Source organism: Rhineura floridana, chromosome 19 (genome assembly GCF_030035675.1).
Source record: "Rhineura floridana isolate rRhiFlo1 chromosome 19, rRhiFlo1.hap2, whole genome shotgun sequence".
In the NCBI taxonomy this organism is placed as follows: Eukaryota; Metazoa; Chordata; class Lepidosauria; order Squamata; family Rhineuridae; genus Rhineura; species Rhineura floridana.
Genome location: NC_084498.1, coordinates 8,707,168 through 8,735,163, shown reverse-complemented (window position 1 = coordinate 8,735,163; position 27,996 = coordinate 8,707,168). Strand labels below are relative to the sequence as shown.

Sequence of the window (27,996 nt, the reverse complement as noted above, 5' to 3'; positions counted from 1 at the left end):
TGGTGAGTGCTGTCAGAAAAAGCCCTACTAAAAGTATATCATGGGGCTAATTAGTTTGGGGGTGGGCAGTGTGCTGGCTGCATGTGCAGTAGGGAAAAAAAGCTTAGAATAAATGCTGAAGGAAGCATGTGATTTGCTTACCCACTCACCAGCAAGGGTTCCCAAACTGGCCCATGAGCTTCATACGGGTGGTCCACAGCATGTCTATGCATTTGTTGTTGAAGACGGGACATGGCAAATCCATTGCATTAACCTGAGCCAGCATGCCAAATAGTCAGGGATGATGGGAGCTGTAGTCCAGCAACCCCTGGAGGACCACAGCTTCGCCATCCCTGACCTGCTGTTCCATGAGCAAATAGAAGCAGAGCTTGGAAAAGTTACTTTTTTGAACTACAACTCCCATCAGCCCCAGCCTGGGGCTGATGGGAGTTGTAGTTTAAAAAAGGACTTTTCCAAGCTCTGAGTAGAAGACTACAGCAGGAAGTTCTGGCCCTAAATGTGCTGATGCTATAATGCAAAACTAGCTAGTGCCAAGCAGCGTGTACATTTAAATGCCTGCCAAGTTCTCCTGAAAATCTCCAAAACCAGGGCGTGAGCTTGCTGGGGGGGAAATGGATGCTGTTATCTCAGGAAAGGCCAAAACAAAACTGAAATAAGCAAGCAGTGTGTCATTGCACCCTTACTATATGATGTTCTCTTTCGTTTGTTTTTTCTCCTCTTGAGACTACAGTGGTGGCACGAGGGGGGGAATTTTGGTGTGTGTGTGTGTGAGTGCTTTGTCCCAAATGTTAGAATGTGAAAAAAGAAATCATGGTTTTTTACATTAACACATCCTAAACCATAATTTCTCCAAATTAAGTCCTATAGATTTTGATGTTCAGTTTTTTTAAAAAAAAGTATGCTCAGGGTGGCAGCCTTTTTTAAATTTCCAGTTTATGATTAATTTATAATTTGTATGTTATAAGTTACTTCAGAGGTTTAGTGGGGGGGATGGCAGAACAGGGAACAAGCTATTTTGGAGGAAGAGGGGACCTCCCTTCCTGCTCTGTAAACTCTATGAAGCTATCATGGGCTGATGATTGCACCACTGTCATCAACAAAGAAAACATAGCCAAAAACCAATGAGGAAATTGAAAAGTGTAAATCCTTGGGCAGGATTTTTGTTGGTGTTTTTGTTTTTGAAAAAGCAAGCTCTGAATAGTTTTGTACCCTGATCAAACAGCACCCTTTTGTTCCAAAGTTGTGTCACTCGTTTGTTGCTGATGTGATGATCAGCGCAGGCTTTAGAAAGAAGAGAGACAAAAGCCTCTGTGTGTCTGCGGGGGTGTTACTTGATGCAACACAGCCAGTGAGGCTGTGTAACTGTAGAAAACCAGTTAAGAATAAAAACAACAACTGTGTGTGTTGTTTTTAATCTAATAATAGCAACTCCCAGCAGCAGCTCTGTCAGGAATGTCTCAGAGCTGTGTTTAGGTCAGAAGCAAAAACAAAGTGCTCTGGTGATCTCAGCTGTGTCCTTAATTAACAGCAACAAGTGGCATCTGCAGCAAACTGTTGCAGTGTTGATTGCTACATTTCCATCCAGCCATGCCTTTTCAAAATGTTCCATTCCCTCAAGAACATAAGAATGTAAGAAGAGCCTGCTGGATCAGGCCAATAGCCCATCTAGTCCAGCATCCTATTCTCACAGTGGCCAACCAGATGTCTATGGGAAACCCGCAAGCAGTAACTGAGCACAACAGCACTCTCCCCTCCTGTGGTTTCCAGCATCTGGTATTTGGGAGCATACTGCCTCTGTCTGTGGAGGCAGAGCATAGCCATCATGGCTAGTAGCCACCGATAGCTGTATCCTCCATGGATTTGGCTAATCCTCTTTTAAAGCCCTCCAAGTTGGGAGCCTCCTCTTGGAGCCAGTTCCATAGCTTAACTATGTGCTACATGACTTTCTTTTATCTGTGCTGAACCTTCCAGCATTCAGCTTCGCAGGATGTCCACTGGTTCTCATGTTATGAGAGGGAGAAAAACTTCACTCTATCCACTCTCTCCATGCCTTGCATAATTTTATAAACTTCTGTCATGTCACCTCTTATTCACCTTTTCTGTAAGCTAAAAAGCCTGAAATGCTGCAATCTTGGTTGCCCTTTTTTGAACCTTTTCTAAATTTACAATATCCTTTTTGGTAAGGCAATCAGTATTCAAAATGTGGCTGCACCATGGATTTGTATAATGGCACTATGATATCGGCAGTTTTTCCCCCAATGCCTTTTCTAATGATCCCCGCGCATGGAATTTGCCTTTGTCATAGCTGCCACAGATTGCGTCAACATAAGATATTCCATTCTGTTCCCCCCTAGTTTTCTGTTGTCCATCCTATCAGTCATACAGGGTTATGCTGCATACTGAACATCCTCAGTCTTCATCAGGCTCTTTTTTATTTCCCCCTTCTGTTTGGGTTTATTTCCCCATGGATTTTTTGTGGTGTTGTTATTTTAATGCATCCTGTGCTTTGGAAGCCCAGGGTGGCAAACACATGTACTTCTGCAAACCTTTGGATTCCCCCAAACTTGCTGATAGGAACATAGAAATCGGATCATTGGTCCATCTAGCTCAGTATTATCTTCACCACGTTCTTCAACCTTGGGTCCCCAGATGTTGCTCCCATCAACCTCAACCAGCTTAGCCAGTGGCTAAGGATGATGGGAGCTGTAGTCCAACATTTGGGGACCCAAGGTTGAAGAACAGTGGTCTGCACTGGCTCTCCAGGATTTCAGGCAGGGTTCTCTTCGAGCCTTATTTGGAGATGCCAGGGATTGAACATCTTGTGCATGGATACTGTTTTGGCTACATAAGGACATGCAGTCGGAGAATGAATATGCTATTGGTATACGTTGTATCCAATGATGTGAGTCCCCCTGGTTATTCAGAGCTTCCTGGATGGGGTTAGATCATAAGTCCAGCATTCCCTGTCCAGTGGGGACGGCACCTTGGATTATTTATTATTTATTATTATTTATTAAATTTATATACCGCCCGACTAGCAATAGCTCTCTGGGCGGTGAACATAAAATAGCATAAAAATACAATGAATAACAAAATAATACTAAAATACAATCAACAATCCAATACAATAAACATTTTTAAAAGTAAATCAGTGTAACTTAAAATGCTTCAGAGAATAGGAAGGTTTTGACCTGGCGCCGGAAGGAGAGCAGAGTCGGCGCCAGGGGTACTTCCTCGGGGAGACTGTTCCATAGTTCGGGGGCCACCACTGAGAAGGCCCTAGATCTTGTCATCACCCTCCGGGCCTCCCTGTGAGTTGGATGCCTTTGGGACCTCACAAGCAGAGCGTGGTGGAGTTAGGTTTTCCCTGTTTGCATTTTAAACTCTGAGGTCACATCCACACCATATATTTAAGCCACTCTTATAGCACTTTAATAGTCATGGAAATGTTTGGGTACTATTGTTTGGGAATTGTAGCTCTCTGAGGTCAGCACTCTTAACAAACTACAGTTCCCAGAATTGTTTGAGGGAAGCCATGTGACCTAAGGCAGGGGCTGGGGAACCAGTGGCCCTTCAGCTGTTTGTTGGATTCCCAACTCCCATCAAACCTAGCCAGCATGGCCAGTGGTCACGTATGATGGGATTTGCAGTTCAGCAAACATCAAGAGGGCCACAGATTCCCCAGCTCCTGCCTAAGTCACATCCACACCATACATTTAAAGCCCTCTTATGCCACTTGAACAGTCATGGCTTCCCCTCTGCTCCTGCCTCTGACCGTGGAGGTTCCATTCAGTGTCATGGCAAGTGGCTATTTATTAGTATCCATTGGCTTGATCCAGCAGAGTTCTCCCTTATGTTCAGAGGCTTTCTGGGTCAATCCAGGCTCTCTTTCCCATCCTTAGAAAAATCATAATCCTTTAAGAACCTAAGAAGAGCCGTACTGGATCAGGGCAACGGCCTATCTAGTCCAGCATCCTGTCCTCATAGTGGCCAACCAGATGCCTGGGGGAAACTCACGAGGTCCTGGGTGCAATGGCATTCTCCTCTCCTGCAGTTTCCAGCAGCTGGTATTCGGAAGCATTCTGCCTCCGACCGTGGAGGTAGAGTACAGCCCTCATGGCAGCTTCATCCTCCAAGAATTTGTCTGATGCGCATTTAAAGCCATCCAAGTTGGTGATTGCTTTATTTATTTATTTAATTATTGCATTTATATACCTCCCCATAGCCAAGCTCTGGGCGGTTTACAACAATATGTAATGCTCCTCAGTTAAGTCCCATGTCTCTCCTTTCTGTGGCTTCCTTTATTTGCTTTTCTTCTTTCCTCTGCTTGTGTGTACTTCAGTACCTTTAATTTCTTACTAAAGCCTCTTCTCTCCGTGTCTGTACTTCCCCAACCAGGATCTTTACAGCTATAATGCCTATGGTAGCTGCCGGATTGATCCCTGATGATCCCACATTGCAGCCAATAAGAAGACTTATGTCCCTTGTAGGAACTCTTCTTTTTTAATTGGTTACTATGGTGTTTTTCGCTCCCCTGTTTGTGCATGATGTGTGGCTCTTCCTCACTTTAACTCTGGTTGTATTCTCCTTGGCTGACTGTGGGATCATGAAACTTTTGTTAAGAAGATGGCCAATCAGAATGCTCCTTTGCTGCATGATGTAACAGCTTATTTATCAAGAAGTCCACGCCCCGTTGCACTTTTGTCTAATGCAAGGCTGGAGAATCTATGACCTTGCAGAAGTTGCTGGACTCCTAACTCCCATCAGCCATAGACAGAAAGGCCAGTGGTCAGAAATGATGGGAGTTGTAGTCCAGAAATATATGGAGGGCTGCAGGTTCCCTATCCTTGGTCTAATGCTAGTTTGGTCATTCTATGGGCCATGAATTTCAATTAAGAATTTTTCAAGCAAATAATATAAGAAACTCAGGTTCCTTCTACTGCCTTGCTGGCCTCTTGGCTTCCTAGCCCACAGTCCCTTACCTAAAACTTCCATGCCTGTTAGGCTGCAATGAATAGGCCTTCCTAGTCAAATTTACATTGCACTGCCTTTGTAGAACTGTCACTTTGTCAACATTGTTACTGGCCCTTTCCACTCAGAAGCTGGAATTTATTTAAGCATCCATGACATCATGTGTGCTTTGCCAGTGACGGAGGGCTATGTATGTATGTGCTTCACAGGCAGACAAAAGTCTGTTGTGAGCCTATTTTATATGAGCATATTAATCATTAATGTAGTATAATCTTGCTTATGAAGCCTGCCTACTGACAGATTGCAGCAGACTTTTATTTTAAAAATCCTATTTGATTTGCAACGCAAAAATGCTTTAGACGATACTGATTTTACTGACAAAACCCCAAATGTTGGCATAGCTTATTACTTTATATATCAACTTGTAACAAGACTCAAATTGGTATCAAACCTCAGAGCAGCAGTAAACAAGCATCACAAAGATTCACAATATGGTTAAAATGTCTCCAGACCTTGCCAAATGTTTTGAGACAGGAAGGGTGCCCCGAATGAAGAATGACATCACTCCCATCACTAAGGATGCGAAGAAACAATTCCCTTGGCTGGAAAAATAGTTCCAAGTTCCAAGGTGCTGGCATCAACATTTTAGGATTCCCCACCCCCCTGCTTCTAAATTCAGTATGTATTTTAATTGTGGCTATCTCAAAGAAGATGGTTGGCTACTGCTGCTGCTGAGCTTGTGCCAATATAAAATCACTGTGATTAAGGTTGCAATCCTATATACACTTACCTGGGATCAAGCCCCATTGAACTGAAGGGTCTTGCTTCTGAGTAGATGTGCATAGGATTGGGTTGTAACGCTACTAACTTTAAAGTGTACATTGCCCAAATTGAGTGAATTTGCATTGGAGAAGGCTTTGGACTTGTGTCTGTCAAACAGCTACCTTCTTTGCTCCAGTCTGCGTAACAAAACTGTTTTTGGAAATGAGGAGATTTGGGTTGGATTTACACAACACACACCTGTGCAGGAGCTATGAGTATAGGGAAAACCATTTGCCCAGTTTGTACATTCTTCCCCACAATACATGTTACCAATGGGAAACAGAGGCAGAGAGAGAGAAATGGAATACCCCAGACTATTCACTGAGTTGGAAATGTTAACTTAAAGTCTGTTAGACTGAAGGATTATTGGCAAGAGCTTTCAGCTGGCTGAAATGAGATCTAAGCTTATTGCAAAACCTTCTTAAAACCTGGCCTGTCAGAGTTCCCTCATCTTTATGTAGACGGAATTTGGCCAGTGTGCGTGGGGAGTAAGGTATTGTTTTGTTGAGTGTTCAAAATACACAGTACCCCCCTCTCTCTACACAGACTAAAGAAATAATTATAACATTTAAATTACCCTCCCCTGTTGCTCACTTTTTATTTTGGTTTACTTAGTGCTAAAAAGAGAGAGCAATTATCTCTTGAGGCATTTGTAAGCCCTCTTCAGGTGTTCTCCTCATAATCACATGGAGGATGGGAGTGAGGCTATGCATGCTGGTCCTGTCCTGCCATGACGTTTCTGCTGTCCTCTTGTTGGCCAGGGGAACATTTGAGGAAGAGGGCTGGCCTTACCATGAGGCAGCTGCTCTAGGCGGCCAATGCTGAGGTGTGGGGAGTGGACAGAGCTGGCCGAGCTACATGGTCTGCTCCCTAAGATAACCGAGTCTCCTCAGGTGCAATGGAGGACTCTGTTCCACTGCCAATGTCAGAGTAAGATTCAACTGCCAGTCTGGTCAGCTTTTGTATATGGGATGGAGGAAGTGCCATCTTGTCCTTTGTCTCAGGTGACAAAATATCTTGGGCTGGCCAGAGGGCACCTGCCAAATGCACATAGGCTGCCCCCCATTATTTAGAATCCAGCACGGAGAATGTCTGAAGAAGGCTTATATATTTCCACTAATGCAGGTGTGGGGAACCCTTGTTGGTGAATTACAGTTCCATCAGCCCCAGCAAGCATGGCCAATGGCCAGGGATGATGGGAAATGTAGTTCAGTAGCAACTAGAGGGCCAACAGTTCTCCCACACCTGCACTAATGGAACTTATGTGGTGGCTGTCCCAGTACAGAGGCTGCATTTCCAAGTGGGTCAGTCTTCCCCAAAACAGCCAAGATGTTTTGCTCCCTAGTTAGAGAGTTAGAAACTGGCAACATTTTAAAGATCTTGTTGTCTTGCTTAACAGAGAAAAATAGTTTTCAAATCCTTCCTCCTCTAAGCTCCAAGGCCTTAACCTGTTTTGTTTTTCCCCTCCTCTTCTCTCATCCATCTTCCTGTTAAAGGTTTAGTTTCTTCTCCCGCGATAAGAAACGGATGCCAGCAATGCAGAGAAATGCCCCCTTCCAGAGTTCCTTTGGCGAGTGGGCCAACTCTAACAAAGACGATGCATACACCGAACAAGGCCTAGAGGCCCTGCAGCACCTGTGACTGGAACCCAGGGGTTTTGGTTGCTATGGTAACGGCACAGCGGAGGAACTTGCGTAGCAGATTGTGACACCTGGATACAGTTCTCCTTCCCTTTCCAGTCCCCTTCCCTGGTTGGCATCGGGTTTTATTTTTCCCACAAGGAATCCCTTGATGTTTACTTGGCGACTGCACTCCAAGAACAAGATTCTAGGCCTCTGTAGCAATGGCTTTGTATACTCTGGTGTAGCCGCTCTGCAGGGACTTTGGCCATGTGTTAACTTTAAAAGCCTGTGGGTTGTTTTTGATGGCTTGTATTAACTTCACTTTAAAAAAGTTCATTTTAAACCAAAAAAAACCACAAAATACTATGCCGTTACTGAAGAGTTACATTCAAGGTCCAGCTAACATCGGAAGATCCCACCCCCTACCCCCTGCATAATTTGTTGGACGAGGGCATCTTACCCAGTCATCGTCTTCCTCTGACTGTTTTAGAGAGATGATGTCTGGTCTTAGCTACTCTGCTTGAAGGCAGTTCCTGTCAGCCGCTGAAGTGGCACTTTCTTGTTGCAAGAGGAATCCATTATGAAAATGACTGACGCAACATACTGGAAATGGATCAGGACTATCTCTTTCTATATATATTTGGTTTGTTATTTATAGTGCCTCCTAGAGCATGGTGTACAAGGTGATGGTGCCTTGCATTTTTGCTATGAATTTTCTGACGTATTAATGGAAACTAAACAGACAAAATTTATGCTAACCCTTTTTTAAAAATTTCCTTCTCATACCTTAATCTCTTCCCTCTGTCTCGTTGGGAAGGTAGTCTCTTCTGTAAAGGGAGTAGGCATAATCTCCTCAAGAGCTTTGGGAACAAAAGTCTGTCAGCTTTTAAACAAATATTGTCTATATGGGTGGGATCCAAATAGCTATGTGAGATGTGCCCACTGGGTGATTAGGATTTGGGGTCCTAGTTCCCACAGGGGCTATTGCTTGGGGTGGCTTTGGTTCACAGCGTGCTTAATTGTCAATTTGCCACAATGTGCTCTTTTGAGTTTTTTCATCTCTGTGGTAATGCCAATGTCACCCAAGCATTCCTACCTCCAAGGCTTTTGTGCCACTTGGCAGAGGCAGGAAATATCTCTTCAGAGTTGGTGTGAGGAGTCTCCACACAACTCTCCCCCCATGAATAAAATTGAGTGTGTGAGGGGGGAGCAAGCTAATGCCTGCTGCCTCCACCCACCCCAATGCTGTGGTGGCTACTGGCCATGCCCCCAGTGGCTACTCATTTGGCATTATGGTGAGAACAAGTGAAACCTGCAGTGTATCCTCCCAGCTATCGGGAGTGCTCCAGCCAGCCTTTTCTTCCAAGCAGGGTATTCGCCCTCCCTCACCAGTCCTCCAATTTCTGTATTGCTTTTCCAACTAACATTCATCATTCCGAGGCTACTGAGCATGCTCAGTCCTCATTGGTCTTTTTTAAGGGGGGGGGTTTTTGCCACCTCAGTTTCAAAAAAAAATAATCAGAAGTTTGTTTGTACTTCTATGAACCCCTGGATTTCCCTGAGCATATTTACACTTCCCTTTCTTTTCTCAGCAAATCCATTTTGGCTCAGTTCTTGCTGTCGCCCATCCCTTGGGTTTGCTATTAGAAGGAGAGGTGTCCTGTAGGTATCCTCCTCTCCAGAGGGAACCTGCTTGGTCAGAGTTCCATATTGGGCAAAAGGGCCCTACATTTATAGGACCCCTTTTCTTGCAGACACTGAATGTGCCATAGCTCAGTTGTTTAGCGCTACTTTGCCTGCAGACGGTCCCAGGTTCAACCTTTGGCATCTCCAGGTAGGGCTAGAAGAAACCCCTGCCTGAAACCCTGGAGAGCTGCTGCCAGTTAGTGGAGACAGTACTGAGCTAGAGAGACCAATGGTCTGGCTTAGTATAAGGCAGCTTCCGATGTTTCTGTTTGTGGCTACTAGAGGGCATGACTAGTAGCCACACTGGTATTAATGGTGTGGCCAATCACCAGCTTTCTGCCCCCCCCAATTATTGAATGTATGAATGGGTTTGTGTGAAGACCTCTGGAGTCTGGTACCTAAGAGTGAGCTGGGAGGGGCCCTGTTCAAATCTCCCTTTAGCAATGAACCCACTTAGTGGCCTTAAGCAAGCTGTTGTTCCCTCAGCCTCACATCTACGATTCAGGGATAAAAATACTGGATTGCAAATCATTTGAGAGCTGCTGTTATAAAAGTTATTGAAATAGGTCAAGCACTTTGTGCATTTAGTAATAGTATAGATACCAAGTACACTTATTGTTCTGAGCATCGCCCTTGGCCTAACAGTATATGTAGAAGACTTATTTCATTTTTTCCCTAGCTATAATTTTAGTTTAAACTTAGTGAATCCTATTGAAATGGCAGTGGCCAGTTTGTACAGCACTTTTATTATTAATAATATTTATTATTCTTGGCTGCCATTCCACTAGCTTAGGGTTGTGCCCAGCGTTAGTTCTACTCAGAGCAGACCCATTGAAATTAGTGGTTGTGACTAACTTGGCACCATTGATTTCAGTGGGTCTTCTCTGAATAGAACTTAGTTGGATCCAACCCTGAAGTTCCACCGACCTTATTGGGCTGAAAATCAGTTTAACTCCAAGAACTCTCCTCTTAATCCAGTTGTGCCATTGCTGCATCCGCTACAAAGCTCTCCACGTTTTGGACTACAGCTCCCATCAGTCCCAGCCAAAAATCTTTGTGGCCAGGGGCTGATGGGAGTTGTAATCCAAAACATCTGGAGGGCACCAGGCTGGGAGGCTTAAGTAGACCCCTTGTATGACAGCAGCTGTCTGTCAAGATTTTTGGAGTGCCTCAATTGAGACACCTCCAATTAGTATGCAGACCAAGAATTTTCTGTCTCTGGCTGCCCCTGACCACTATACATATTTCTGTATATAAAGGGAGACTGGTAGAATGATAGACTCATTTGCCAGTGTTTGGGGGGGGGCAGCACTCCGACTTTACTGAATGTAACTGCACAACAACCCTGCAGTGCACTTTTAGTGGTTTTACTTACTGTTTTTCCTAACTGGAAGAGTTTGTCTTGCAATGAGTGCCTGCTGTCTCCCAACTGTGCCACCTGAACCTACCTGATACATAAAGAAGCCTTATATTGTCAACACATGGCCAAAACCTATTCAGGGGAAGGATTCTTAAACTTAAGGATGGACACTTACTCATAAATTCCAAAATGCACATTTGAGCAATACCTTTATTACGTCACATGTGACCAAAAAGTATGCAAGTATTTGGGTTCCCTAATTGCATCTAGCCTGATGAAGAGCTGCGAATTCAAAAACTTGCATATGATACTTAGTTAGTCTAATAAAGGTATTGGCCTAATGTGTATTCTGGAATTATTAAAGTGCCCCTACTTACAAGAACTGGGCTCTTCAGTTAAACTCAAGGTAGGAAAGTCTTCCGCTTATCGAGCTTGTGCCATTCACAGTTGACCTAATGGGCTAGATGACCAATGACATTACTTGATATGACAGCTTTTTATGTTCAAAAATTAGTTGAGATTTCCCTAATGTAAACAAATCAACTGATCCCAAACACATGTAACCAGAAGTGGTGGGTGCTCAGGGGAACTTGCTTCTCAGTAAAACTAAAATCCTGTGCCCATGGGAAGCAATTTCCATTGCACATCTGTGGGCACTTGCTTCTGAGTATACAGGCTTAGGTCCAGGTTGTAGGTAGACTAAGGCGGCTTCATATCAGTTTTGCAGCTAAACCTGCACAGAGTTCATGCCAAGCCATGCAGCTATTCCCAGCATTCAGAACCAATGATCAGGGTGGGGAAGCGTACCTCCCAAATGTCTGTTTCTCATGCAGCTGCAAAAGACAGAGGAGCCCAGCTAGAAGTGAACACTGACAGCCTCATTTTGTGTGGTCACCACCACTTGATGTTGAGTTGACCTCTGCTTGTATCTAAAAATTGTGGGTAGTCCTGCTTATCTATTAAAAAAAATAATCCAAAAGCCAAGGTAGGTGAATACCTTTATTACAGGGGTGTGGAACTGGTGGCCCTTCAGACTCCAGCTGCCATCAACCCCATCTGGCATAGCCAATGAGGGGCACAAGTTCCTCAGCCCGCTTTATCAGAGCCAGTAAGCCATGAGCAAATGTTTCAAGTTCTCCAGAGTTCTTCTGCAGCCGGTGTGGGAAACCTGTGGCCTTCCACATGCTGCTGAACTACAATTCCCATCAGCCCAGCCCCAGCAAGAATGGCCAATGGTCAAGGATGATGGCAGCTGTAGTTCAGCAACACCTGGAGAGCCAAAGGTTCCCCACACACAGGCTAGATGTTAAACAAAACAGGGTAGGGTGGGGAGAACAAGTAGGACATGATATTAAAGCACTGAGGCAGCCTTGTATGTTTATCAACTTGCTTTGTAGCCCATGCGACCCACGGAGTTTCATGCAGAAGGCGGGAGGAGGATCGTCCCTTCTGCACTAGCCCATTCAGTTTCCATGCTAGCCGTGAAGGAAGAAAAGCCTCTTCCTGCATGGGCATCACGGAAACCAAGTTGGCTAGCAAAGGGGAAGGACAGATCACTCCATCCCCCCCCCGCCGCCTCCACCAGCCTGTTTTTTGTCTGAGCATGCCAAAAGTGCACATTTCCAAGCTTGTGGCATAGGCACAGGCTTCCTCTCCTCCACGACCAGCAAGGGAACGCAGGCTCTTAGCAGCTGGCTCGTGAAAAATCCCATGTCTATGTTAGTAACTTTTGTGAATTTCTTTTCAGGGCTGCCCTAAAGCCTGTAGTTTGTAGCAATCTTGTGCACAATTTCTCTACCACACCACAAACTATGGGCTTTGGGGCTTTGGCAGCCCCATTCTGTTTAAATTAGAAGCATTTTGGGAAACTGTAAAGCTTGCTAGTAACTTTGGGACATTTTTGTTGATCTTAATACCGATGCTGCCCTACTGTGGCTTTTGGTTGTACTTCAAAGTTCTTGGCATGAATATCAGTGTTTTGGGTTTGTTTGTTTTAAACCTCATTTTCTATTTCTAGTTCTCCAACTACTCATGGAGAAGTGGACAGGGCTACCCCAAACAGGCAGCTCTTCCATTCTCCATTGCTCTGTAAGCAGATGCAGCCCAGTGTATTCTTGAACCATCCCAGGAACTCACATGTGTCCAGCAATGTCTTTAAATAATACTGTACTGCACACACATGGGCAAATGATAGCCAACTAGCTATCAGTGATGTCACCACCTGAGCTGTGTGTGGGTGGAGGCTCTTCTACAGTATTAGGGCAAGTGCCAATCTCAGTATGCCCACCTTACTGACAAGTCCAAGGGGTGGCACTGCCGGTCAGATGCCTCCTCCTTAGTCTCAGAGTTGCCCTTGCAGCACTGAGCAGAGAGGAGGATGGGGACAAAACTAGAATTACTTGTCTCTGGCTGTCATTGGCTCTGGCGCCACCTACTGTTGATCTCCTTGCCTTCCGCCCTACCAGTCCCAATAAACACCAGCCACCATTGGCTCTGTGTGTGTGTGTACTTTGGCTATAGGATGAATGCAATGAAATAGTTTCCCCCAAGTTCTATATTTTAAATGTTTCCCCCCCTTTTCATCACACACACTCAGATGCTGCAACTTGAATGAACTGTGCAAATGTGCTAATTTTGCATAATTTCTTCCACTACGGCAGGGCTTGGAAACCACTTTCAGCTCAAGGGCTAGATTCAAACCCAGCTACCTGTCCAGAGACTGCATTTCAGTGGTGTACAGCAGTAAATCCCAAACTTTTTTCCCTGCAGGCCACTTGAAAATTGGTGATGGTCTTGACAGATTGCTTAATGATTTTTCTGCCGGCTGCAACAATTGTAATGCGCTTTGCTAGGTGCTGTATTGATTTTTTAATTGTGGTTTTATTGCTTTTATTTCTTATCTTGTATTTCATTGTAATTCCACAGAATTCAAATTGTGATACAATAAAATACAACGTAAGAAATAAAAGAAGCAATAAAAAATAAAACATGAATATTTCACGTGGACACACCATGGACCACCTGAATGAAGCTTGCGGACCCCTGGTAGTCCATAGGCCACAATTTGGGAACTCCTGGTATTCTGGGCAAAACAAATAGACCCCGCCCCAAAAAAGCATAAAGAAATCACAAACCACATCATTAAATTACCATCCCATATCAACCTCCCTCTTCTAGGGGTTGCCAACCTGCTTTCAGACCCTATTGAAGTGTTAACATTTCACCAATTGTCACAAACTCAAGCATTCCCTGAATGCAATTGTCTGAAGAAGACTTGCCTACAGGAAAAGAGGCGTGAACGTGTGATATGCAAAAGCAGTGAATGTGTATCTTTAATAAAGATTCAGGGTGCTGTAAGTTTTTTAAAACAGGCGATAAATGGGGCTTGTTTGGAGGGGAGGGGTGGGTAGAGAGCTATGTCAACTGTAGATCTTTTTAATATTCTAAATAAACTTTCTCAATTAACAAGAGGTCTTCTGTGGCTTTTGCATGTTCTATAAGCATGTTTGAGCTCTGTCAAACATTTGGCTAACTAATCAAAATTGGTACATGAAATGCGGCGGCCCTACTTCACTTCCTAGGCCAGGGTTGGAGAACCTGGGGCCCTCCTGTTGTGCTTAGACTCCATCAGCCTCAGCCAGGAAGGCCAAGGGTAAGGAATGATGGGAGTTGTAGTCCAGCAACGTCTGGAGGGCCACAGGTTCCCCAAACCTATCCTAGGTCTCACTGCTCTCTCTTGTTCCCACCTCAAAGGCCTACAGAAGAGCCCTCACTCCTTGGTGCTGCTGGCCTAGAACCCCACCATCCCTGACCATTGGCCATGCTATCTGGGGATGATGGGAGTTGGAGTCCAACAAAATCTCAGGGGCCACAGGTTAGCCAACCCAGGCCATCTGGCCTCTTTTCTGGTTTCTCCAAAACTCCTGTCCTCCCCTGCTCATCCTTCCTACCATACAGTGCAGCCCCCTCCTTTCTGCTTGCCCTGTGAAGAATTCCTCGCCCCCCTAGTCGAAGTGGTATTTCCTTTCTCTCCACTGTTAGCATTCTATGACTGAATGGTTTCCACCTGAGCATTAAGAATGCGCGTGAATGTTTTGCATCACCAATCACATGCATCCTGAAAAGCTCGGAGGTGCATGAGACCAAGCAGTACCCCTGAACAATTTTAACAAAATTCACAACATCGTATATTGTAGGGAGATGAGAATTCCCCACAATTCCAAAACTTATGAAAGAGTTCTCTGGGCTTTGGCTCGGTTTGTTTCAGAAGCTGAACCTATTCTTACCCATCATCCTCTGGTGTTCTGTGGCCATGCAGCACTGGAAGGGAGCATTCCATCAGTGCTCGTCTTCGTCTCTTTGCTTCTTTGAGCTGCGGTCCCGACTGTGGTCTTTCCTCTCTCTGTCTCTTCCCTCTCTCCCTCTGCTCCTTTCCTCTCTGGAGTGCCGCTCCCCGTCTCTCTCGCCCCATCCCTGTGACCGTGACCGCTCCCTTTCAGAGTATCTCTGGTCTCTGGTCCTCTCGTGATCTCGGTCCCTAGACTTCCAGTCCCTCGCTCTCTCCCTGGACCAAGCGTGCTCTCTTTTTTCCACCTGACCTTCCCCGTAAAAATTGCTTTTCAGACCAGGCAAATGGATGGGCTTCCGGAAGGGCCTGTCCCTGCCACCAAACCGCAACTGTCCCGACTCCTTTTTGCCTCCAAAACCGCCCCCAAGCCTCCGAGGGATCCATCCTTTCAGGGTCCTCTCCAGCTCAAAGTCAACAAATATCTCACGCTGGTCAATGATCAGTTTGTTTGCGTCTCGGTGAGCTTTCACTAGAGCTCGCTCCTCTTTGTACTCAATGAATGCGTAACCCTTGGAAAAGCCAGTGACCAGGTCTCGCACCAGGCGGATCTTCCGGATGTCTCCGTACCGGGAAAAGACTTCCTTTAACTTGTGCTCTGTGGTTTGCAAGTTGAGCCTGGCGACAAAGAGCGTGAGGTGGGGGTCTCCTGACACATCTTTGTTGGGAACATAGTGGGCCAACATGGCTCTCCACACGGCACGGTCGTGGGGCTCCTGGTCCGTACCATCAATGCTTCCTGCTTTGAGGGGATCATACTCTTTCGCGATGGGCGCCCACTCATTCATTGTCTGGAGAGAGAAGAAAAAGTCTTTAAGGCAGCAGTTTCCCAACTCCCCCCACCGCCGCCAGACCACTTGAAAATAGCTGAGGGTCTCGGTGAACCACTTAATAATTTTTATGCTCATTGTAGCAATTGTAATGCCCTGTGCCAGATGCTGTGGGTCTTTTAATTGTATTTGCCTTCTTTCACTTCTGGTATTTTATTTTCTTGTATTACAATTTGCATTCTATAAAATTCAAACTGTAATACAGTAACATAAGAAATTAAAGAAGGAATAAAAATACAATTAAAAATTAATATGAATATTTAATGCGGACATACCCCAGACAACCTGAATGAAGTCACGGATGCCCTACCCCCAACTCTCTCTCTTCCCTCCCTTTGCTCTCAAACCTGCTGAGGAGGAAGGAATCCAAACGTTCCCCTTTTGCAGTGCCAGCAGCAAAGAAACCAATAGGAAAACTCCCAGCAGCCCCCAAAGTCAGCATGGCCAATGGTCAGGGATAATCGGAGCTGGAGCCACCAACATCTCTCTAGAGCAGCAGTTCCCAAACTCCCCCCCCCCCGGATCACTTGAAAATGGCTGACGGTCTTGGCAGATCACTTCATTTTTCTGCCTGTTGTAGCACTTGAATGTGTTTTGCTAGATGCTGTACGATTTTTAATTGCATTTTGATTGCTTCTTTTATGTCTTATACTGTATTACAATATACATTCCATAGAATGCAAATTGTAATACAACATGCAATGTCAGAAATTGCTGGGAATTGAAGCCCTCTGTGGGATAAACTACAGTTCCCAAGATTCGTTGGGAAAAGTCATGCGCTTTCAATGTATGATGTGGGAGCTACGTTATTCCTAACTAACCTTTAATGCGATTTTAATGTGGAGATCTTTTGTAATCTGCTTGGAGAGCCTCTTGGGGCTATAAAGGAAGATGTAAGTTTTCAGGCAAAGGCACAAAAGCAGGCTAGGCTGTTTCTCTCTGATACGTTGGCAACCTGAATGATCAGTTGGCAACCCCAGATTCCGTCCTCTTCCGCCCCAGTTCAAAAGCCTTTCCCGCCTACAGCAGCGTAAGCACATTACACAGCCGCGTCCCTCCCCACGATCTTTGCAAAGGGCAAACACCCACCTCGTGGATAGGAAGTCAGGGAGACCCAGCACAAAGCACAGTGGAGGCTGCCAAGCGGGAAGGCAGCTTCTTGTCTACAGCGGCTCATTCGCCAGGACAAGAAAGGCACTCCTTCCCCTCCCAGCAGTCGATTCCTTGGGCCTGGCAAGAAGAAGGGTTTTTAAAAGGCAAGACCGCAGTCCGGCTTTGCTAAAAGGATTCCCCAGTAGCTCATGCCAGTGCGAATCTGCAGGAATGAAACGGAAGACGCGTTTGCCTGCCAGGGGTTCCGTGGGCGCCCCCTGGTGGTAGTGGTCTCGCGCGTGTTACACCTGGTTTTTCTAAACAGTGTAAATAAATAAATAAATAAAAATAAAGGAAGTCACCTTCCTTGTACGCCTGCTAAAAACATTTTTGTTTAGGCAAGCCTACCTGGACATGACATTATGTACATTTGTGTTTTATTTAAAAAAGTTGATTCTTTTATTACATCTACTGTTTTTAAAGTCTGCTTTTATTGTTTTATACCATTCCGTGTAAACTGCTTACAGTTTTTTAATTAAGCCATAGATACATTTTGCTAAATAACAATAAAGCGCCTACATTATTCTAAGCGCTATACATGATAAAACATTATTTTAGTCAGCCCAAGGATCCAGGGTGTAAAGAAGCAGTCCTTAGCCAGAATGGGGCAAGTTGCTCGTGGCAGATTTTGGAACTTTTTTATTGGTGGTGCCTTGCCATCTCCCTTCACGGCCACTCAAAAAATCTTCCTCAAGCTGAAATCAGCAAAAACATTAAAAGTTTGCTTGGTGTGTTTGTGTTTTTGAAATTCAGTCATTAATAAACTTTAATTAATCTTTCTTCAGTAAATATAATTTTTCTGGTTATACTGTCTGACAAGCAATTGTACAAGACTAAAGACATGATCTATCCATTAAAGTGTACATACCAGTTATTTATAAATGTGGAGTTAATTCAGCATGTTGATGTTTACAGTCATGATGATACTGAAGATTCTTTTAAATCATGTGCAGTTCTGATAATAGTTCCTGAATCTCAATATATGGCAGCTAAACATAAATCAACTTTTTGTTAAGCACTGTGTGTTACCCTCCTCAGGAATACACAGGGCAAGTTACTTGACTGGGAGATTCCTTTCCCAGAATCACTGTGCTCTCTCTGGTGCCATCTATGCTCCAAAACTCCACAGTTGGTAACCCTTTAATATGCCTGTTTTACAAGTGAGGACCACTGAGGTTGAGAAAGATTTATCCTTAACAAAGCCATAGAAACAACACCAAAGAATCATAAAAATCACAGGCTCACCTCGAGGACACCAAAACAACTGAATAGCAACAAAAGGTGCTCAAGAGACGTCTGAAAGTGATCGGCGAGGATCCGTGTCAGAGGATTCCCCCCTCCCACCCCTCCGTGCAGGTTGACTCGCCGCTGTTCACGCAAGTCAGAAAACTTTCCGCCACTTTGCTGCCGCTCACCCACACACGCGGCTGTCCCACGTCCCCGCGGAGCGAAAGAGCCTTCCGCGACGGCTGGGCCCGGTTCAAGCCCTAGAACAGCTCGAGGTCCGGCAGAACAGGATCCAAAGATCTGGGGTTTGTTGGGGTGCCGGGAACTGGGGCTGCTGAGCGACTCTAGACGCTCGGGACGATTCTTCGGGGGCGGGGAGCCACGACCGTTAAAAGGGCCCTAAGAGCGCCCTCGACGCACGGTGGGCGAGCGAGAAGCAAGCGCGCTTCGCTCTTGGCAACTGACGGGCAGCCCAAACTCTTTGCGGGGCTCCTCCTGGCAAGGGACGCCTCGAGGCGCAAGCCCGGCCTGCCCCCTTTCCTTTCCAGCCCCGTGGCGCCTTTCCCCCCCGGGCTCCACCCCTCCGGCTGCTCTTTGATTGGGTCCTCAGGAGCTTCGCCCGGGAGGCAGGTCGGAAGAGGCTCTGATCGTAGCCGAAACTTTCAGAGGAGGAAGGAAGTGCCTGCTGGATCTGGTGCCGGCTGGCCTGGGCAGTCCTTGCAAACGGGGCATTCCAAGGAGCAGCGGGAGATCCGGCGCCGTCTTCCTCCCCCCGCTTCCCTCTGGACGGTTGGAGCTCTCCAGGCGTCCCCTTGAGTTGGCATGCAAGCCCAGGAGCCCCAGAAGGAGGAGGAGGAAGAGGAAGAGCAGGAAGGCGGGGATGGGCCTGACAGCCCTTTCAAGAAGAGCCCTTTCCAGCTGACTGCCGAAGACGTCTATGACATCTCCTACATCCTGGGCAGGGAACTCCACAGGCTCAACAGCGGGCCCCACATGGCGGTGGCCCCGCGGGTGGCCCACCTACAGTTCAAGATAGTCAGCATCCTGGAGATGCTGGAGACGCTGGTGAACGAGAACAACCTGGCGGTGGAAGCCCTGAAGATGGAGAGAGACAGCTTGAAAAGAGAGGCCGAGGGGCTCAGGAAGCAGGTGGCCAGCGGAAGCATGGAACAGGTACCTCCAAAGCTAGGGCTTCATTGCTGTTGCTGGGTCATGCCTTGAGCCGGAGCTTTGGGACAGGCAGAAGGTCCCAGGCTTGACCCCTGGCGTCTCCGGGTGGGGCCGGGAGGGATCTCTGCTTAAAATCCTGGAGACTCACAGCCCACCCATGTAGACCATACTGAGGGCTAGAGGGACCAATGACTTGGTATGAGGCAGTTCCCTATGTTCCTCTTATGATCGCTATGGTTGTAATCAGTTTGTAGGTAGGAAAGCTTGGAACTGGCACCATGGTCATCATCATATCAGTCATAAGGGTGCTGGTGTGAGTTAGCCACTGGAAAAAGGAAGCAGCATCACGCCTCCTCAAAGGCAGACTGTTCTTTCAAGTGTCCCACAGTTAGTTGAGCGGAGAAAAGAGAATTGATCAACTGGTCCAGCATTCTGTGTCTGCTAGCCAGAGATGCTCCCGGGGGAGCTCCCAGAGAAGGTTGGAAAGTGGCAGCCCTCCCCTGTCTCCAGTGTCATAGCTCCATGCTACATCATGCTTAGAGACATACATGAAAATAAAACATATGGTTGAAATGTATTTATTACGTTTTTATCCTAGCCTTCCCTCAAGGAGCTCAGGGTGGTGGACATTAGAGATGGGTAATCTGGGATGCTCCCGCACTCCGCTCCAGATGTTGTTGGGCTATGAGTCCCATCATGCCTGACCATTGACTATGCTGGCTGGAGCTGACGGAAGTTGCGGGATCACCTTGACCCATATTTGCCCACACGACTGCTTTGATCTGTTTAACTGGCACTGTTATAGGTGCCACTTAATACTTGTTCCCTACTTGTAATAAATTTGTGGCAGTACCTTACACTTTGGCACTCCCTGCCTATTGACAACCAGGCAGGCATCTTCACTGTACTGTTTGTTAAAAACATTTTTGTTCAGGCAAGCCTACCTAGACACTTAGATGTTGACAAGTTTTAATCTTTTTTAAGTTTAAATGTTTTAATTACTTTTTCTTAACTGGTTTTAACAGATACTTTTGATATTTTTGTAAACCACATAGAGGTTTTATTACAATCAAGCAGTATATAAATTTTATTAAATAAAAAATTAAACCCAGAAGGCCATTAGTCCCCCGTTTTTGACATGCATGTGTCTCCTATAGTTTTTCCTCACAACAATTCTGTGAGGCAGACTAGGCTGGAAGAATGTGAATGGTCAGAGGAAACTGCCTTATGTCAAATCAGGTAATTGATCCACCTGGTTGTCTACAGTGACTGGCAGCAGCTCTCCAACATTTCAGATGGGATTTTCCTAGGGCTAAAGGGAGATGCCAGGTATTGACGCTAGGAGTCTGTATGCGAACCAGGTGCACTTCCACTGAACCATGATCCTTCTTCTGTGAGCTTCGCGGCTGAGTGAGGCATTGAACTCAGTTATTCTTGGTCCTAGTCTGAAACTGTGTTTGTGGACATTTTGGAAAACCCACAATATGAAGTGATTTATACACATTTTACAAATCAGTCCTAAAAGGAAAATAATAATAATAATTCCTATTTTACAAAAAGTGGAGGGGGGAATAAAAAATAGAAAAAGAATAGAAAAAATATTTTAAAATAGTGCTGGACTAGGACTTGGGAGACCAGGTTTCAAATTCCTACTTAGTCATGAAGCTCCCTGGGGGACCTTGGGTCAGTCCCCACCTACCCCGCAGGGTTCTGATGAGGGTAAAATGTGGAGAACTGTGAATGCTGCTTTGAGCTCCTTGGAGTGATGGAAAGGTGATATATAAATGTAATAAAATAAAATAGCAGGAAGGAAATCAAAAGATAAATTATTATCCCAAGGTCATCTGTGGAATGCATGGCAAACGTGGGGTTTGAATCCAGTTCTCTTCCAGCCTTCAAATAGCGATACTGTAATATGTTTATGTATTTTCTAGCATGTGTTTGATTCTATTGGCTTTATGATAAGCATCATGGACCTCCCCAAGGTATAGCGATGAAGTGTTAAATATCCAATTATTTTTTTAAAAAAAGGTCTCCTACACTTTACATCAGAGATCAGTGACCAATATCATGGGAGCTCTGTGCTGCACGCTGTGGAACTTATGAAGAGAGAAAGAATTATCAGACTAAATGCTGGCCTTTGTTTTAGATCTTATCTATTTTTACCTCTATTGTAATTCTGGGGATTTATCTCATGTATTTGTTATTTATTATTTGTAACCTTGTCTTTTACAAAATTAATTTTAAAAAATCTTTCTTTTGCTTAAAAAAAGTCTCATTTGGTTTTACAAGTGGGATCTGCAACAAAATGTTGCAGTATATCCTGACCTTCTAGCAAGAGTTCTGCTGTTCAGGGGTCTAGCCAGTCATGGCCTCCGCCACAATACTATTACTTGTAAGGAGCTCAAGGATAACATTCCACTCCACACCTCCCATTTCCATTTTTTTATTTTCCAGCTGGCACTCGGCATTCCCTGGCTACTGAGCATGTTCAGTTCTTGAGAAGGCAGGATGGTAATGGGGGTTCCCCCTTAGGTGTTATTTTTAAAAAGATTGTTCTGTATATCTGTAAGTCTCAGGGTTCTCCCCAGTCCTGGTACCTTGCTGTTGTTTCTCTGTGGTCCTAACAGTTTTTAACTGTATCTGTTTTTAGAATGCTTAAAACTGTCTTTAGAATGCTTTTAATTGTTTTGTTGATGAGCTTGCCACCCTGGGCTCCTTCGGGAGGAGGGATATAAATTCAATCAATCAATCATTTGGCCCCATTTCTGTTGGCACTCACCATCTGAGTTTGCTATTTTACGGCTGTCTAGGTAAACCTCGGCCCCAACAAGATGATAATTGACCTCACAGATGCGAACCGTCCCCGCTTCACACTGCAAGAACTGCGGGAGGTGCTCCAGGAACGCAACCAACTGAAGGCCCAGCTGCTAGTGGCTCAGGAAGAGCTACAGTGCTACAAGAGGTGAGCTGCCAGATAATATATTTTTTTAAAAGGCCGTTCTTTGGAATGTTCTCTGGAAGGTCAAACAGCTATTGCTTCACCCACTGGAGTTCAGACTTACCATGTGGTCGTGATTAGACACTGGTTGAGGCTCATCTGTGTGTTTATTTTTATTTATTTTTTCAAATAGTGCTCTCACTCTTATTCCATGATGGTGGGGGTGGCCAGGAGGGAGCAGAAAAAAAACAGAGGAAAGCTGAAACAGATGAGGCAATGGAAGACAGGATGGGGAGGCCCTCTGCAAGCAAGCAGTTCAGACCTCTGGCAAGAAAGGAGTGAAACCGTGGGGCGGCGGGGGGAGAGAAGCAGAAATGGACGTAGCAATGGACAGAGGGGTAGGGGATCCCCCTGCAAGTGATCATTGCGGGCCTCTAGCAAAAGCAATCCATCCCTCTTCCAATAGACCATTGGGTGGGGAGGCAGGGAGGGAGAGAAAGGGGAGTGTGTGAGAGAGATAGAGAGGAAGGTGTGTCAGAAAGAGAAACAAAGAGAGAAAAGGGGTGTGTGAGAGAAGCTAAGAGTGTGTGTGTGTGTGTGTGTGTGTGTGAGAGAGAGAGAGAGAGAGAGAGAGAGAGAGAGAGAGAGAGAGAGAGAGAGAGAAGGGGTTGGCTTCTCACTTTTGGCTCAGGTGTTGCCCACCGCTGACACGTGGCCCCTGAGAGATTGCTCCTCGGTAATGCGACCCTCAACAGAAAAAAGAAGGCTGTAGTGAGTAGGGCAAGGCCGACTCCTCTTCTTTATTTCTGCCCTGGAATGTCACAGGAAGGGTCCAATGAGCAGGTTATTGCCAAGCAGAAATCAGGCATTTTGCTCAGTTATGGCTCGATCCCGTGAGCTGAAGTACCGGCACTGACCCTGCTGTCCTGGTGGCCAAACAGATGCCTCCATGAAGCCTGCAAGCCAAGCATGAAGGCAACAGCTGCTGCCATGCTGCCAGGAGCTAAGCTATGGTTTGGTTTAGTGTTATTTCTGAACCTGGACTTGCAGTTTGTCTGTCTGTAAGAAACCACAAACTGAAGCCTAGGATTCTTCTATGGCCTGCCGGTTCTGTTTTATTTATGGGAAGCAAGCCATGAATCTGGGTTCTGCTGTAATGCTAAGACAAACCATCCGTAGTTCCTAGCAGTGCGGCAGCAACAGGGAAGGAGCAAAGCACCTGGGCTTTTCACCAGTAGTGTAGTGACACATTTAGAATTGCAGGCTCCCTTCATGATAGTCACAGCCATGCCCCTCACAGCCACCCTCTTTTCCTCTTTCCTTTGTCTCTCTTGCTCTCCATGTCATTTCCAAGTCCACACTCCACTACAACAGACGTCCCTAGGAGCCAATCAGCATGAAGGGGGGAAACAGCTACTGAGAAGAGTCTTCTCAGTGGCTGACTCACCTCCTTTCACTCTGATTGACTCCAGTCAACACAAAAGGACAAGGATGCTTCTCCGTGGCTAATGCTCTCCCCTTTTATGCTGATTGACTCATACATAGGAACTCACCACCATATAAGTGGTTTGTTGATGGCCTTTTTGAGGATCTCCTGTTCCAGTTTACCCATAAAGAGATTCACATATGATGGAGTTTATATATATATATATATATATATATAGAGAGAGAGAGAGAGAGAGAGAGAGAGAGAGAGAGAGAGAGAGAGAGAGAGAGAGAGAGTTTTGAAAGCAACAAACAGAACTTATAACTTACCACTTATATGGTGGCGATACATTGATGACATCTTTATGGTCTGGACAAATGGTAAAGAGAGTTTAGAACAATTTAAAAATTACATCAACTCTATCCATCCATCTATTAAGTTTACATTTAATAGTACAAATGACAATCTGCACATCCTTTTTCTTGATGTCCTTCTCATCATTGAAAACAACAAAATAGCCACTGATCTCTACAGCAAACCCACTGATGCCCACACCTATTTAAACTGGAAATCCTGTCATCCTAAGCATGTAAAGAAAAACATTGTGTATAGCTTTACTCTGAGAATCAAACTTATTTGCAACACTGAAGATAAATACCAGAGAAGGATCAGTGAACTTAAACAACACCTTCTTCTGAGAGGATATCCTCCACATATTATCGATTGCAATATCCCCCATTCTGTCCAGAGAAAACCTCCTCCATCATATTGAGGTGTCAAAGGGCAGGGAGCAACGGATTCCATTTGTGGTAATTTCCATCCAGTATCTCCTAACTATCACCGAGCAATCAGGGAGAGCTCTCCATTTCTGGCAAACTCTGAACATCTTACCAGAGCCATCAGCAGGCCTCCTGTTGTAGCCTTTCGCCAGCCTCCTAATTTGTGCAGACTGTTAGTGAGAGCTGTGCTTAAGCCACCTATCACCAATCCAGGGTCTCATCCTTGTCACTCCGAACACTGTATCACCTGTGTGTACCTCAGGGAGACAGCTACTTTTACAAGCACTAGGACAGGCAGGATATATTACGTCAAACAGAACATCACCTGCAGGTTCTGCAATATAATTTATGTCATCGAATGCAAAAGACCAGGATGTCATATCCAATACGTAGGAAAAACCACAACTGACCTACGCACACACTTCAGAAACCACAAATCGGCAATCTTAACAAAAAAAGTGGAGCAACCAGTTGCAAAACATTTCATCATTGAGGGTCACAGCCTGTTGGACTTTTCCATTACAGCGATAGAGATGCCAACAGATCCAGCAGCATTGACTAAAAGGGAGAACTTTTGGATATACTCTCTGGACACATTGGCACCACATGGCCTGAACCTGGAGGACAGTACCACCACTACATAGGTTCTGCAAATGAAGCCCCTCTGAGCATTCCATCCTCAAAGCTCTATAACTGCCACCTTGGTAACAGCATTTGTATGTTAGCAGCTGATGAAGGCGGAAGCTGAAACATTTTGGTATTACAATAAAAACCTGTTTTGTTAATCACAATTACGTGTGTGTGTTTTGAAAGCAACAAACAGAACTTCATCCAAGCTTGCTCTGGATCCTTACAAGGATTCCATCAATCACCTAAAAATATATGCACGTAACTGTGATATAAAACAGAGGCATTTATTGTTCTACCAAAATGTTTTGGGTTTGCTGTAGAGATCATTAGCTATTTTGTTGTCTTCAGTGGTGAGAAGAATATATATATATGGTATTTTAATTGCATTTTATGTATTTTAATTTATTTTAATTTGTTATCTTTATTGTGTACAATTTTTATTATGTACATGTTCGATTTTATTGTAAGCCGCCCTGAGTGCCCTATTATAGGGTAGAAGAGCGGGATAGAAATCTTTTAAGTAAATAAATAAACACCTCCCCCTGCTCTCTTTCTCCCTCTGTGGCCAGTGGCCTTGTTCCAGAAAAGCAAGACTGGACTGAGCCACTGCAGAAGGGTCCAAGTGTGGAAACCACTTCAAGGTCTTGTCAAGGAAGAGAAGAAAAGGCCACTATCAAGCGACTGTGAGTCTTCCCCCTGTAGTTTTGAGCGGTATTGGAGTGGGAGAAGCATAGGTGGGTCTTTGGGGTGTGGGGGAATTTAAAATCTACACTAAGGCTAGTAGGAGCTAAGCTATGGTTTGTCTGACATCTGACATCACCCCCCATCAGAGTGATGCCAGCTGCTTGTCAGGTTGGTGCGGTGTTTGAAAAATGACCTTGTGCGGCAAGACTGGCCTACAGGCTGGTGGTCCCTCACCTCTGCTATAATCCATCCACTTACACAATTCTGGGCTGCAGTTCTGGGATAAAACATCAGCTTTGCTTGCCAAAAGGTCCCGGGTTCAAATCCCAGCATCTCCAGGTAGGCTTGGGAATGTTTCCTGTATGAAACCCTGGAAAACTGCTGTCAGCAGACAGTTTCGAGTTGGATGAACCAAGGATGTCACTCGGTACCAGGCGGCTCCCTCTGTTCCTAGAGTGGGCGGGGGGGGTACCTTTTGGGCCCTTGAGATGTTGCTGAACCACAACTCCCAACCTCCTTGGCCATCCCTGCTGGGGCTGATGTGAGTTGTAGTTCAGCAACATCGGGAGAGTCCTAAAGTTCCCCAGTCCTGTCCTAGAGTCTCCCGAAGAACCCTAAATGCTTTATCCACCGTAGAAAAACTGTTGTTTCGGGAAGGGCCATAGCTCAGTGCTAGAGATGTGCTGTGCATGTAGGGCTTGGGTACAGTCCTTGACACCTTCAAGCAGGACTGAAACCCTGGAGAGCTGCTGCCAGTCAGTGTAGACAATATTGAACTAGGTGGACCAATTGCCATAAGGCAGCTTTCTATGTTTTCCTGTGTATAGCTGACCAGCTTTCAAGGCAAACAGAGAATGCTGTTCTTTTCACTTTCTTTTGTCACTGCTCACTTGCTCAGAGAGGAAACATGAACAGGCAAGGAGGGGGAGGGTTGACCCCACCCACCACCAGTGCCCAGCCTCTGCCAGATTACTCCCCCCCAAGAGAAAATGGTCCTCTCTGGGAAAAAGCTTCCCCACCCTTGCTCTAGAAGGTAGAGTGGGTGTGACTAGAGAGGAGGTGTGGTTAGAAGAGTCCAAAGGGCCAGATAGAGAGGTCTAGAGGGCCACATTCAGCCTCTGGGCCTGCGGTTACCTATTCCTGCTATACACACTGACCTGAGAGGAGATCCCACTGAATTCAATGGGGCTTTACTTCTGGAGGTAGATATGTCCAGGATTGCATCATATGCATTGCAGCCCTAACTTTATTAACACTTAATAAAACTGATGGGATCCTTCACTCTTGCACAGTGTAGAAGTAAATCTTTTGAAGCACAAGAGTTAAATATGTCCCCCCAGCCAGTGTGGCATAGTGGTTAGCGTGTTGGACTACGACCTGGGAGACCAGGGTTCGAATTCCCACACAGCCACAAAGCTCACTGGGTGACCTTGGGCCAGTCACTGTCTCTCAGCCTCAGAGGAAGGCAATGTTAAACCACCTCTGAATACTGCTTACCATGAAAACCCTATTCATAGGGTCTCTGTAAGTCAGAATCGACTTGAAGGCAGTCCATTTCAATTTTCATGGTAATTCAGACCAAAAAAAAGAACATCAAAGAACCTCCCATTGCAGTACCTGTCAGAAGCAACTTTACCTGATCCTCTAACCTGGCGGGGGACGGGGACTGTGGCCTACCAGGTGTTGTTGGACTCTAACTCCCATCATCCCTGGCTATTGACCATTCTGGCTGGAGCTGATGGGAGTTGGAGTCCAACAACATCTGAAGGACCAGAGGTTCCTTACCCCTGCTCTAGGGAGTGGCAGAGGGTCCCTGGCTGGGATACAGGCATTGACAAGTGCTGGACAAAAGCTGCCTGCCATGACACCCTCTGCCCTTGCGGCACATCATCCTTGCCCACATGCATTGTCTTCTCCCTTTTCAAATGCAGGTTTGCTTTTAGAAAGCCCCGATGAGGAACCCCCTCATTGCTCTTTGAAGATGGGAAGGAAAATATGAACCAAATACTGCAACGACTGCACTAGTTGAACAACGTGCTGATTGTGAACAGCTGCAGGAAGTTTTGAGAGTTGTGTTTCTATGCACCCTTTTCTCTTTCTGATGTTCTTGGTGCTGTAGAACCTCTCTTGAGCATGTTACAAGGGTCACCCTCCTACTGGAAATTCTTGTCTGTCTACTACAAAGAGCAGAATAAAGTCATACAGTTCTGTTTCTAGAATCCTTTTGAGGTTATTTTCATGCTCTTAATATAGAGACTTATTGTTTTTTGTTTACTGCAATAACTGTGTTGTATCAGTTGTTAACTGTATGTTAAAAATCTCAGTGAAAAGCATTAAAATCATTTTGCAGA

At 45.4% G+C, this 27,996-nt stretch overlaps 3 protein-coding genes across 7 annotated transcripts in view; 2 read left to right on the top strand and 1 right to left on the bottom strand.

The window, feature by feature from the left end:
- The window catches only part of RILPL1 (Rab interacting lysosomal protein like 1), a 34,130-nt gene extending 25,957 nt beyond the window's left edge, over positions 1–8,173 (top strand). For 2 of the 3 annotated variants that reach the window (XM_061602940.1, XM_061602942.1), the window contains one exon: positions 7,290–8,173. In XM_061602940.1, coding sequence (XP_061458924.1) covers positions 7,290–7,434 — 145 coding nt within the window. In that variant the 3' untranslated portion in view covers positions 7,435–8,173. Of the gene's footprint in view, positions 1–4,398; positions 4,487–7,289 lie in introns of all 3 variants that reach the window. The other variant, XM_061602941.1, reaches the window with a different exon arrangement.
- SNRNP35 (small nuclear ribonucleoprotein U11/U12 subunit 35) overlaps positions 1–18,783 on the bottom strand; it is a 20,642-nt gene extending 1,859 nt beyond the window's left edge. Inside the window, exons 1-2 of one of the 3 annotated variants that reach the window (XR_009759662.1) lie at positions 18,034–18,783; positions 14,748–15,597 (exon numbers count right to left, since the gene is read on the bottom strand). Coding sequence is in view for 2 of the 3 variants with exons in the window: in XM_061602944.1 (XP_061458928.1) it covers positions 14,800–15,594 (795 nt within the window). In the remaining variant the exon portion in view is untranslated. Of the gene's footprint in view, positions 1–7,919; positions 15,598–16,725; positions 16,858–18,033 lie in introns of those variants that run through there. The other 2 variants (XM_061602944.1, XM_061602945.1) reach the window with 2 other exon arrangements.
- On the top strand, positions 18,180–27,996 carry RILPL2 (Rab interacting lysosomal protein like 2). Its single transcript, XM_061602946.1, has 4 exons — positions 18,180–19,188; positions 21,999–22,150; positions 25,531–25,644; positions 27,577–27,996. Exons 1-4 carry the CDS (start codon positions 18,838–18,840, stop codon positions 27,599–27,601), a joined length of 642 nt encoding a protein of 213 aa, XP_061458930.1. The 5' UTR covers positions 18,180–18,837; the 3' UTR covers positions 27,602–27,996.